This window comes from Ylistrum balloti, unplaced genomic scaffold (assembly GCF_031769215.1).
Source record: "Ylistrum balloti isolate Yb309-2 unplaced genomic scaffold, AGI_CSIRO_Ybal_v1 Utg369730, whole genome shotgun sequence".
Lineage (NCBI taxonomy): Eukaryota > Metazoa > Mollusca > Bivalvia > Pectinida > Pectinidae > Ylistrum > Ylistrum balloti.
In genome coordinates this window covers 2,993,672-3,007,658 of record NW_026781945.1, presented here as the reverse complement: position 1 = coordinate 3,007,658, position 13,987 = coordinate 2,993,672, and the positions used below count along the sequence as shown (strand labels likewise).

The following is a 13,987-nucleotide window of genomic DNA, read 5'->3' as shown; positions in this document are numbered from 1 at the left end:
AAAAATACAAAGCATAATCATTGTTACTCAATGGATAAAATATTGACAGTATGATTCTTTTATATTTAGTCTAATGTTTATCGTATCTCAAACTTTGGGAAGAAGTCGACAATGTACCGTTGTATTTATAACGTCTACAGAGACAGCAGGGCTATGCTTCAATTTCAGGTGACTACAGTACATAATGTTTCCGTTTTCTATAGATATCTGCGGTTACGATAAATAGTTCTTATTACTTTTCAGGGTTTTTAAATATTATAGACAATTACATACCACAACCTAACTCTCCTGTTGTACCAGGTTCCGATATGATTTCACTTTGGTATTGTACGTATGAATAATCCCCGTCATAACATTGTTCTTTGTTTTTAGGCGATCTGGTCATGATGTCATTATTTCCTTCTCTCCACATCTTTTTGGTATCTGTCATGACTATTGGGGGCGGTGCCATTTTGACGGAAGGACTGGCCAATGACACTAAGCGGACGCTTGCATACGGGACAGAGGTGCGAGTTGCTGGTCTGTTTAACATATATAACATATACAGCGAAGAAAAGTGCAGTGAAATCAACATAGCGTCGGTTCAAGCACTGGAATCGGCCTTCTGGATATTCGAGCACCTCAACTCACATCAGTACATACCAGGGGTCAAAATAGGTACGCCTACCGTCACGATGTAATTGTCCTAAGGTTTGTCCTTTGTATGCGAATTGTACAAAAGACACAAAAGTTTTCACCATGCAAGTTGAGAATTAGAAAGAGAAGAATTAAGTATAAGGTGATATAAACTGCATCGTATCGCTGTTTCGTCCTTCCAGGATTCATCAGTGATACTCCGAGCATAAAATATTATCTTAAAACCTTGGTAACGAATAAGAAAGATCCTTATTGGTAGAAATAGATTTCAAAACCAGATTGGAAGGTAAATTCAATAATTTTAGATATTGAATGAATTCTATTTCTTCTCGGATGAAGAAAAACGTGGTATGTACGCCAAACCTCGGAACTAAACGTCAACGGGCCATTTGCAATATTTAAGATTGTACAAAATTAATAGATGTTATAGCAACTTTCGCGACTATGAAGACAAGAAAATAGTTGCATTTCACCAGAATGTTAATTCACAATCAAAGCGATAATACGAGGGCAGATAATGAAAACAATTATACAGAGACCATTTAAAAATACAGGATTAAGACTATGTGTTCCAACATAAAATAGATAATATAAATTATTCCTTAATGTGCAAACGTTCTACATTTCCTTACCAAGCCTGTACATTACAGAGACAACCCTTAATCCACCCATTGCAGAACTAAATGAAGCAATGTACTTTCCATTGCATGGCCCAAGATTTTGTATGTAAGAATAATAAATTGATTTATACATGTGAGTGAACGACAGAATAATAGAATTGTAATGGCTTTGATGGAATACTGAAAGTAATTTCTTGAAATATTTCTGCCACTGTTGACCTAGATTAAGAGTGCATGATGTAATCCACGTCTGACAGTGGCTAGATCAACAATAAGTGCAGGAAACCTTACAGTTCCAAGTCGCCTTAGTCCTTAATGTATTTAATGGACATTTCTGATATTTTCCCGTTAGTTTGTTGCCGTATCCTTCAATGTTAATTTCGGGTGTAATTGAAGCTTTGATATATCAAACACAATACAATTAAACTTTATTTTTATCTTAGACCATTTATCTACTTCCGTTTTTTGACTTCACAACATACGTGAGACTTGTCCCATGTCAACCAAAGTAATTAGGTTAAAGTGCCTTTCTAAAAGACGCAACAAAATTAGTACAGACTGGTGCATTTCTCAGTTCCCTAGAAACGCAAACCACCAAGGGTATTGAGCGTCGGACCATGCACCTCAAGAGGTAATCCGAGGTAACGTTGGCCAATGTTTGAACCGGCTGAGCTATCACGTCCCCTTCCGCAAGGAGGAGACTATTCTGTTATACCTGTGTACAAGGTCAAGTGACTACAACGGTTTGGTCTTTGGTTATCTTATGTAGATTTATATAATTTACCAGTTGTAGTAGACTAATATTGCTGATAATCATATCAGTTCACAGTATCCATCTCATCAGTGTCTAGCTTACCCTTCCTGGTCTTGTGTTGACATTAGTTCACAGTATCTATCTCATCAGTGTCTAGCTTACCCTTCCTGGTCTTGTGTTGACATCAGTTCACAGTATCTATCTCATCAGTGTCTAGCTTACCCTTCCTGGTCTTCTGTTGACATCAGTTCACAGTGTCCATCTCATCAGTGTCTAGCTTACCCTTCCTGGTCTTGTGTTGACATTAGTTCACAGTATCTATCTCATCAGTGTCTAGCTTACCCTTCCTGGTCTTGTGTTGACATCAGTTCACAGTATCTATCTCATCAGTGTCTAGCTTACCCTTCCTGGTCTTCTGTTGACATCAGTTCACAGTGTCCATCTCATCAGTGTCTAGCTTACCCTTCCTGGTCTTGTGTTGACATTGGTTCACAGTGTCCGTCTCATTTGTGTCTAGCTTACCCTTCCTGGTCTTGTGTTGACATTAGTTCACAGTATCCATCTCATCAGTGTCTAGCTTACCCTTCCTGGTCTTGTGTTGACATTGGTTCACAGTGTCCGTCTCATTAGTGTCTAGCTTACCCTTCCTGGTCTTGTGTTGACATCATTTCACAGTATCCATCTCATCAGTGTCTAGCTTACCCTTCCTGGTCCTGTGTTGACATTGGTTCACAGTGTCCATCTCATCAGTGTCTGGCTTACCCTTCCTGGTCCTGTGTTGACATTAGTTCACAGTGTCCGTTCATCAGTGTCTAGCTTACCCTTCCTGGTCCTGTGTTGACATTGGTTCACAGTGTCCGTTTCATCAGTGTCTAGCTTACACTTCCTGGTCTTGTGTTGGCATTAGTTCACAGTGTCCCTCTCATCAGTGTCTAGCTTACACTTCCTGGTCTTGTGTTGGCATTAGTTCACAGTGTCCCTCTCATCAGTGTCTAGCTTACCCTTCCTGCTCATGTGTAAAATCATGATTTAACTCCTTTTATGAACATGTTCATTGCTCTTGTCTGCATAATTCCTATTACTTGCATTGCTCTGCAAAACGAAAATGTTCTTACTTATCCGGCTATTGTCGTGATATCTATCCTGATGGAATTTGCTGTAGCATATATGTAATTTCTCTGTTTCTTTCAGTTTTAAAGCCGTACAAAACCTGCCGTTCTCCACAACTCACGAGCCTTCAAACAGCACGTATCGTTAGTGAAGCAGATGATGAAGTACTAATGGGTAGGTACTAATTGCATCCTTCTTAAATACATTCATAACTTGGAAAGAACATATGGTGATATATTACTGCATTACCGTGAAAATGGTAACATCAGTACATCAACAGCGTAAATAATATGTATGGTGCTGCAGAATTTTTTACGATTTTCCAAATTTTCGCGGTGTTATTGAAAACTTGAATCAAAAAGAGTATTTTACATAATCTTTGCCAGAGTTCATAGCGTATTCGCGATTGTAAGGAACGACAATTTAGGTAGCGATTGAAAAGTTGTGTAATGGACTATATCTTTCTCCATTTACAATATTTATATTTTCAAGATATATATATCATTTGTCATTTTATTTATCTACGAAAATAAGGCAACATAGAGCCGCTTGTAATTACAATATGTCAACACTATTAATGTTGAACAAAACAATATAATTCTCGTTTTTTTTTTAGATAAACAGACCAGATCACTTAAAATAATCAGTTTATTATTATTTTCTATGGTTGTAACAAATAAAAGTATGGATTTTGAAAAGTATTCCATCTTCAGATGAACCGAGCAAAACTTGGCAGTTCTGATGTTAACTTTAGGGATATGCCCCACCTAATATAGTAAATTCCGCTTTACGCTTTTATACCAATTTACTGGCTACAACTTAAACACAGAGTTCAAGACGTGTGTGACATATGTGATGTAAAGATACATATGTATTGAAAATATTATATACGAGATAATTTTATGGATTTCAGTTTAATTGTCACAACTTTTTCTAACGTCAATACGTGTAAATGTCCTGACGTCATTATGAGTAGATGTCCTAACGTCATTACGTGTAGATGTCATATATATATATATGACGTCTTGTCCGTTTTGTTTTCGAAAAATTGAAATAGTTAAACGATATCAATAGTACAAATATGACTATTTTTATAACAGGTGTTAAGACACCCACTTTTGAGATCTGTTTTTTGCAATTATCTGTCTTCCATGAGATAATTAATCGCTACTTGTTTACATCTTTATTCGTTTCAACTGTTTAGGACGATAAGAAGAATATGCTTGATCACTTGACGTATCACATTAGTAACTTGTCAATTCGACAGTACATTTAATATTTAACTGTAACGTAGGTGTGATTGGCCCCGGTACAAGTGCAGAGACGAATATAAGTTCCCGGATCCTGAGTTCGCTGCCCGGACGTTACAGACTACCTCAGGTTGTGTACGAGCCGACCTCGTCACTCTTCACGAACAAGGATGTGTACAACAACTTGTTTAGGGTCATACCTCCCGACAACACTCAAGTAAAGGTAAACACTTTCTGATCTCCTCTTGACATATGGTTATTTTGAAAAACCACTACTTCCTCAATAAACATCACTTTAAAGTTTTATATATCCTCCTATCGACCATGTGCTTGCTCCACAGATATAACCCCTTATCTTTGAAATTAACTTAACAGTTACGAACCTATCGGAGCACTTGTCTGAAATGTATCAAAGACTTCACGATATCCCCGAATTCTACAAAGAATTTACTGCTTCATCTTGACACCAATAGTTAGAGTAGCAGCCATGTCAAAATTCAGAAAGGGTAATTCATTATAGGGAAACAGAAGTAGTTGAAGGAGGCCCGACCCTTTCACAATTAAACGCTTGAAACTTTTACAAAAAGATTATGCTATCCTGTAAATATGAGTTTTTTGAAAAGCTTTCCTTTGTTCATAGTTCCACAAATTTCCTACAATTTTATTTTGAATCAGACACTGTTGACACATCGACATGTTAACGTTCCAATTTGCTGTTTTCAATGTCCACATTTAACATTCTCAAATTGTATCCTTGATTTGATCATTCAATCTGAAACTATAAACTGAATTTGATAGTTTCGAGGGTTTACCCGATAATCAGACAAAGTAAAACATTAAGGTATATTACAGACGCTAGATTTCGTGTCGTAATATAAAACAATCGACATACATGTACATGATAATTGATGCTAGGACCTTTGATAACGTTATAAAATACTACGCATGGAATGTTTTCGCTTTTACATGCCACGTTTTAATTCATTCAAATTGTACCACGGTACTGAATATAAACTAATATAAATTTGTTTAATTATGGATCTTCCCACTGAGAACTTGTTTCGATCAGTTTAGTTTTCTTCATTTACCTCCAAGGTTTTAAAATTTTGGCCCCTAGCATCATGTCTTGGAAGGATGACTCTATTTACCTGTTTGTCTTTTGTACAATCTTGGTTATTTTGTTATTGATACATTTCGAGAAAAACTAATCGAAAGTTCTCGAATGAATCTTACCCAAACCAAATATATGATAATCAATATGGCTCCAATATCTTTATATTTCTGGTTAGTTTAAACACTAAATGCAATTTTATTTTATTGCAGACCATTATCTCTCTTCTCAAAGAATTACATTGGAATTACATCTCCGTAATTAGGGAAGATGACGTTTACGCTATCAATGCTACAGATTACTTGCAAACACTAGCCAACACGGAAAACATATGCATTTCTTCCATGGAAACAGTAGGACCCATATCAACAGAACTCCAAGACAGTTACCAAAGTATCATGATAAAACTATCAGCGAAAAAAATCAATGGAATCGTGTTTTTTGGGAGTTACGATCATGCTAAAAGTTTTATCAACTTATGTAATGAGGTTTCAGACAGGAACATACCCTCTGTGATATTTTCGGATTCAGCATCAAGCACGACCGTTCTCCATACCGGAAGTAATGTGTTACCAAAAACATTCTTTCTCTCTCCACCAACAAGGGTGATAACTGAATTTGTAGCTCATTGGGAGAAAATTGCCTCCAACAAAACGTTCTTGATGGAGCGTGCGATAAAGAATCCTTGGTTGAATGAAACTGTTTTGGGAACGAATCAGTCTCTATACGTACAATATTCCATTAAGGCTGCTTTTGTGATGGCTATGGCACTGCGGTCACTTCACATCCAGCGATGCGGAGAAGCATTCAATGGAGCATGCCCAGAATTCATCAAAGCTGATCGGAATTCTTTAATCAATATAATATCAAACTTGTCAATTAATTTTACCGATTTCCCTTTTAGAATTTCATCATTTGATCAGGACGATTTGAAGATTAGGTTTGACAGGTATGGGGAAATTCAACTTGTTTCTCCACATGTCCCGATGTATGAAGTGTATCGATATAAAGACTGCACTGGATCGCCAGGGAAAGCGCTCTGCAAGGTCAAGGTTGGTAATTAGTTCATTCTGTTACATGAACCGACGGCATTTACAATCCGACAAAATAATCAGATATACCAAGATATTGGGCAAGCTTAGTGCTTCCGTTATGACCCCGTTGTGTTTGTGTTTCTTTGTGTGAGACCAAGTTCGACATGCTTGATTTTCATTACTTTGCCTGTTAATTTACATATCTTTAGCGTACCGTTTTGGAACTTTTGATGTTTTTTTAAACTATTGTTAGCATCAAAATTTCTTTCTTAAGGTCATTTTGAATTGGTAGAAATACCACAGCCAATACAACTTAGACTGTCTGAAAAGAAGAAAGAAAAGCAAATCCTGAAGAAGTATAAAGCACCGTATGTTCCGGAAGAGTAAGCGTCTTTGCTTTTTGTAAGTTTTGATCAATCCGTCAAAGTGATGTCATGATCTCAAATGAGAATAAGGTAATTAACAACGGAACCAACAGACAAACTAACTAGCATGAAACACTTACAGCTTCATATCGCACAAAGAAATAAAACATTTCACAAAGAGATCACTACGACGCTCGTAAAACCTCCTAATAATTTTCATCAATCTGCATCTTTTGAAACCCTGTGTTACGAGTTTGCCCCTAATTTGACGACTTTTTGCACGGTAAGTGATAATGTGAGCAAGCCCTTGAATATCGGAACAACTGCGACAGGTAAACTCCATAGGTTGGAGGCGCAGGAATGTTACTATCCTGAAATGGAAAATTAACAATGGGGAAATGGAAATCATCAAGTTTATCAACTTGCTTGAATGCTGTCCATGTTGGTTTCATTGTAGGAAGAGATCGCGATAAGAGTCTCTGTGACTTGTTTTTATAAATTCAACCTCGTATGGGAACAAAAATAAGTCAGTCAACAGAGGGACACAGTTAGTATGCAATTAGTTTGATGGAGATCTTGCCTCCAAACTCAGCTAAGACGTTGTCTTCTCAAAAGTCGTTCCTCTTTTCCATTTCGTCTTCTGTTTATTTCTAATTTCATTTGGACGTAATTTTCACTCATAATTTAAAGGTATCGGAGATTTATGACTTTCTTTCTCTTAATTCTTATTGATATTTGAATATAAATGAATGTTTCACACTGTTCGCCTAATAAAAAGCAAGCATGTTGTGGCTGTGTCTTGTTCAAGATATTGCTTGCAAATAAATCTAGCTAAATCTTTATGGGATATCCATAAATCAATATCCTAAATCCTATATGGTGAATTGAGGCACACAATTTAAATAAAATTCTTTTTGTGAATTTTTTTTATTTAAAAAATTTGATATAAAATCCCAACTCGTACTGAATATCATTTTAACCGCAAGGAAATAATAAGATCTTCAGCATTCTTAGCTATAGTTCTACAATTCTGCATTTCAATTCCTTTTATTTTAGTGTTTCTGCTTTAGCAATTTTTTATGTTCAGTATCTGAATCAAGATATTGCATAGTTTCATATTTCTTCTTTATTCAGAATCATTTCATTTTCTTGAATATTCACTATTTCACTTACGTTGTATATTGTATATTTCGTATATTTTTAAGGTAGCACACTACAGAAACGACATCCTCACGTGTACCGATAGTTTTCAAGGTTTTACTGGTTTTGCGCAATGCAATGGCTCATGTCCAGAATGTATGACGTCAAATCTTTCGTCAAAGGTCATTGACAAACCGGGCGACTTGATAGTGGTGGGGTTAATGCCTCTTCATGACCAAGGATCAGTGTCTCCCTTAGCGTGTGGAAATATCCGTCCCAGTATTGGACTCGATATTGCCATGGCAATCGGATATGTTGTAGAAGAGGTGAACAATGCTAGTGATATGTTTCCGGGTAAGACTATCGGTTACAGGATCATGGACACTTGTAACGACCCACTAGTCACACAGAAAAGAATTCTGGACATGCTGTCTAAAGAGAGAGAATTTAGCAACAGGATTCTTGGTGTTGTGGGACCTTTAGGAAGCACGGCAACTATGGCAGCTGCCAGTATATTTAGCAGCCTCGGAATCGTCCAGGTATGTATATAATGGTAATGTTTGTAAACTGCTATCTTAAAATATGAAATAATGAAGTTATTTGAACATTTGAACAATGACAACTATTAACATGTTACTACAATAGTAAAATACCGTATAGCTAGAAATAACTAGTCAAAACTTTAAAATGACGTAGTTATAATTTAGTTTATTATTTTAAATAAAAACATTAATTTAATGTTTTAAATCTTAAAATTTAAAATGATATCTGATACACATGTGTCTCGTTGTTCCACCTAATCAATTATTACGATCAAGCTAACATAACTGAATATAGCGAAAATATTGTCCCGTGGAAATAGCCGGCTATATGGATCTTACAACGAAAAGTAGGTTAACAAATATCATGACCAAAGTCTTCTTTTCTTTCCTTTTGCTTTTCGGAAATACCATGTGTATAAATGAGTATCAATTTAAGAACGATACCAAAGGTTGTCACGTTACTATAGAGAAACATTAATTGTAGAAGGATTTGGAGATTAATGTGGCGGTTTATTCTGTATGACCTTTGTTCGATTTTACTTCTCTAAAGTAGAAAGACAAGTGCGCAATTAGTTTAAGATAGAACTTTGTAGCTTTTCATTAAGACTGATGATATATTATTTAACAGGTCGGCTGCTGTTCTTCAGCACGCATGCTTAGTAACACCAATATTTACCCGACATTTTTGCGAGTGTCAACTTCGATTTATAAACAAGCGGAGCTAATGGTGAAACTGGCCAAAAAGATGGGCGTAAACTACATCCAAATTGTACACAGTGAGGGTGAATTTGGAGAATCCGGACGAGACGCTGTTTTCCAATTGGCACAGGAATACGGTATTTGTGTTGTGAACAACACTCTGTCTGTTAATGAAAATTCAAATGAGTATGAGGTACTAAGTCACATACGCAAGCACACAGATGCTCGCTTGGTCATGTTCTTTCTTCGTTCACACAAGGCATCGGTAGTCGCTAAAGCCTTGCATGAAAATATGAAAAAAGACGATGACTTCATCTTCATGGCTTCAGTCTCTTGGGGTAAAAGAGAAGGCAACATATTTGGACGGCAGAAGTTGCGTGGAATGATAACTATTTCACAGGAAATGGGATACGACATCGGTTACCAAGATTATCTGCTGTCCTTAAATGTATCACAGGAACGCTACCAGAACAGTTTTATAGAGCGATTCGCAGAAGCCAGGTTAGGATGTTACTTCGAGTCGTCTTTTAACAAATCTGAAAAAACTAAATGTACTGATGATCACATGATCAAAAAAGGAACTTTAGATCCTTGGCACGCATTTGTCCTTAACGCGGCCTACGCTCTACTGAAGGGAGCCGACATTGCCTTCAAAGAAAGTCGCATGTTCGACAAGGACATGGAGTATTCCTTCCTTCTTGATCAAATCAAAAAGGTGCAAAAGAAATATGGCGATTCGGTAGGTTCACGAACCTATATGTTCGACGAAACAGGAGACGGAACAGTTGGCTTTCATATATACAATGCGCAAATTAACACCACATCTGGTCAACTGATGTATGTTAAGGTAGGTTCGTGGTTACATTGTCATTTTATTTGTTAAACGCAATCGGATGCTTATCTTCTATTGGCTAAAAGAATAGGTTATCACCTCATAACAAATTGATTGGCTAAACAAAAAGATGTTATCCCATAAAATTATATGCAATAATATCTATTTGCCAATCAGATATCATCTCCTAAATTAATGATTGGCTAAACAATACAGATATCATCTCCTTGGCAAAACAAAAACAAAAACAAAACAAAAAACCAAACAAACAAACGAACAAAACAAAAGAAAAACAACAATACCGATACGTCAACAGAATCATTCAAACTGAAATTTGTTGAAAATAGTGCAACCTATAAACAAAAGGAAGATTGATTTGGAGACTTCTGAAAAAAGTATATGGAAAATAAGCCCATGAGCGTCCTCTGCATAATGTAAATCTAGGTCAAACTGAAAACGGTACCAAAGACACACAAGTGATTAGCGACTATTAATAATTTAGAGTTAGATACAGTGCTGCCGAACAATGAATTAAACTGTATCATACAGTATGTATGTAGGTTGCCGACATCTTGCACGAAAGTCGTGATGTTGTCGAATGAACTACGATATGTAATCACGGTAGGTTGGGGATGGTTTTATTCCAGAAATGAATGGACATTTCACAATAAGAAAATTCAATTCATCACGTAACTTATACAGCTTGGTGGAATTCTGTCCCCTTTGTAGGAAAAAGATCGAAGTGTTCCGAAGGTTCTTGACGGGTGTATATGCTAGACATGGTCAATTGTTTTGTTATATTAGTGTTTATCCAACATTTCTCAAGTGAACTTAAAGGACGTGGCAAGGTCTACGGTGTCGATTTCATAAACAGAACAATACATTTTACGTACAAGATTTTGATAAAGACCATCGAGTCTTGTAGTACATGAACAATGTAATCACACACTACCGTTAGCAATGTTCTATAAATATACATGCATGTAAGTGAATGACACTCCTCAGACTTAAATCAATCAAGCAAAAGTTATAAACATAATAACAGTCATGAAAATGAAGACATGATTTTTTACGTTACAAAACAATCTCTACTTCCGGTTCTATAATTAGGTGACACCGAAGTAACCTCCCTTCTATGTCTAACGTTTTATCTCATACATTAATAATGTTGATCTTACGGTTGATGATATGATGCCGTTCAGGACTATAGCCATGAAAAAGGGAAGAAATTAAAGCTGACGAAGACAATTATTATTTCTTTTATCGCAAAACATATGACCACATTACTAGTGAGCATTTTAAAAAGTAGCCAGATTTAGTAATATAAAGATACCAACATGTATCATTTGTTCAGGTAAATTTGTAAATTATAAAATCAAGTTAATCTAAAGTTTTCATCAAAGTTGAAGTTGTCTCCCTTCAAATATAAAAAAAATGCAGAAGGGTGATATTGATATTACAAGAATATAAGTTGTCATCAATCAAGCAAAACATGTTGTAATATTACGGAAAGTTTTACAAATATGCAGAAGAGATGTACCTCATAGGATTCAAAAATTAGGCCCTCGTTATCAGTGACAAGTCCTAAAAGGACAAAACAACTGCATGATTCAGTTTAATTCTCTAAATTGTTTTTAAAGGTGCTATTCACTTGTGTGTCTTTTGTACAATCTACAAGCACAAATGATTGTTCTTACGTGCTTTCGCAATGCCTCCAAAATGTGCAATAGAAAATATAGAAAAATTCCTTTACACGTAAGAAATATTAAAAAAACTAGATCACTAGCACCCGATAGTTGGCTGTTCATATCGCCCTTTGTCCGTCGCAATTTCTCGTTCTCGAGATTTATCAGTGAAACAAAATGGCCGATGTGCGGCTGTCCTTGATTCTAACAGGTTTCGTTTTGTACTCATTTTCTGGTAATAATCAGCAAACCAGCACCTCGAGTTACTTCAAACATACTGGCCTAACTAATACCCTTAAATTCAGCAATGTTAATTCCATGCACCACGTTCCAAACCATTATCGCGAGATTCTAATCGCTAAACATGTCTGATTTGAGCATGTATTGTGTAATTTCGTCAGATTTCGTTATACGGCGTCAACACATTGTTTTCCTTATTGCTCTGCTGTCCAGAATAAATTGTGATATGTTGTAGTGCAGACATGTTGTTAAAGGATTCATTATTTCATCATTGTCTCCATGTCTGCTCAATCTCAGATTCCGACATTTTTCAATTATCGCATGCAGATGGATCTGTTTTTCAGCTGGTCGAAAATTCTTCAAAATACTTGCTCAAATAATGGATATGCGACATGGCATTCTTAGTTACCGTCGAAAGTGTATAGAAATATTATCAGGATTGGTATTGGATTATAGTATATACCCAAATGAAGATTTGATATTTATGAATTGCTACTTGAATGATAATGATGAAGATGGTTTAAAGTTATAGCAGTTAAAAGTGAGGACAGGTGTGTATCTAAATCCAACCCCTGTACTTAAATGTCCATTACGCGTTACCTTAAATACCATAAATATCAAAAGAATAGATAGGGTGAATAACCATATAAAGATAGATTTGCTTTATATCGTGAAGGTGGAAGCAACTGCATGAAGCATGTCATTTTACAGGTGGGACAATGGCAGGACGATTTGTTAATCTTCAATCAGACTCTGCTGGACGATAAAACCAAATCTTTGGATTCAACTTGTAAAAGCCCCAGCGGATACTGCGCAAGGTGTTACCAAGGAAACGATGACGAGCTGTACGTATAGCACAGTTAAGACACTGTCAATGATTGATATAATAGTAATCTATCACACATTATAGACACCGTGAACAACAAATAAAATATCACACAGTTAAGACACTGTCAATAATTGATATATAAGTGTCACACATTATAGACACATTGAATAATAAATATAATAACAATATATCACACAGTTAAAACACTGTCTTTGATACATATTGTAACAATCTATTACACTGGACAGACACTGTCAATGGTACACACACTGTCATTGAGAAATACAATTACAATCTATTACACAGAACAGGCAGTGTCCATAATACTTATAACAATATTTCATACAGTACAGACACTTGTCATTGATATATACAGTAACAATCTATTACACAGACAGACACTTGTCATTGATATATACAGTAACAATCTATTACACAGTACAGACACTTGTCATTGATATATACAGTAACAATCTATTACACAGTACAGACACTTGTCATTGATATATACAGTAACAATCTATTACACAGACAGACACTTGTCATTGATATATACAGTAACAATCTATTACACAGACAGACACTTGTCATTGATAGATAGAGTAACAATCTATTACACAGTACAGACACTTGTCATTGATATATAGTAACAATCTATTACACAGACAGACACTTGTCATTGATATATACAGTAACAATCTATTACACAGACAGACACTTGTCATTGATATATACAGTATCAATCTATTACACAGTACAGACACTTGTCATTGATATATAGTAACAATCTATTACACAGACAGACACTTGTCATTGATATATACAGTAACAATCTATTACACAGTACAGACACTTGTCATTGATATATACAGTAACAATCTATTACAGACATACATATTGTCAATGATATAGATACAATAACAATATGTGACAGCACACACACTGCCATTGATACATGAATCTATTAAACCAGACAGGCATTGTCATTTATATGTACAATAACATTATATAACAGTACAGACACTGAACTCTCTGCGTCATAAAGTACAGACAATCCATAGTAATCACTATAACAATCTACCATGAGTACAGTAATAATAAATATATATATTTCTTTGTTTCAATTGTATAGTTTGATAC

General features: G+C 35.7%; 1 protein-coding gene across 1 annotated transcript; it reads left to right on the top strand.

Annotated features, from left to right (window-relative positions):
- The first annotated feature begins 428 nt into the window (after positions 1–428).
- LOC132565691 (uncharacterized) lies at positions 429–12,873 on the top strand. The gene is made up of 7 exons (XM_060230387.1): positions 429–657; positions 3,202–3,294; positions 4,415–4,593; positions 5,694–6,533; positions 8,086–8,559; positions 9,191–10,108; positions 12,730–12,873. The coding sequence occupies exons 1-7, from the start codon at positions 429–431 to the stop codon at positions 12,871–12,873; spliced, it is 2,877 nt and encodes a 958-aa protein (XP_060086370.1).
- The last annotated feature ends 1,114 nt before the right edge of the window (positions 12,874–13,987 follow it).

What these genes read in the sequence shown, in the direction of transcription:
- LOC132565691 (XM_060230387.1), top strand. Translation starts at nt 429, where the DNA reads ATGACTATTGGGGGCGGTGCCATTTTGACGGAAGGACTGGCCAATGAC. An exon ending in AGATGATGAAGTACTAATGG is followed by an intron (nt 3,295 to 4,414) that starts GTAGGTACTAAT and finishes ACTGTAACGTAG; the next exon opens with GTGTGATTGGCCCCGGTACA. An exon ending in GTCAACTGATGTATGTTAAG is followed by an intron (nt 10,109 to 12,729) that starts GTAGGTTCGTGG and finishes GTCATTTTACAG; the next exon opens with GTGGGACAATGGCAGGACGA.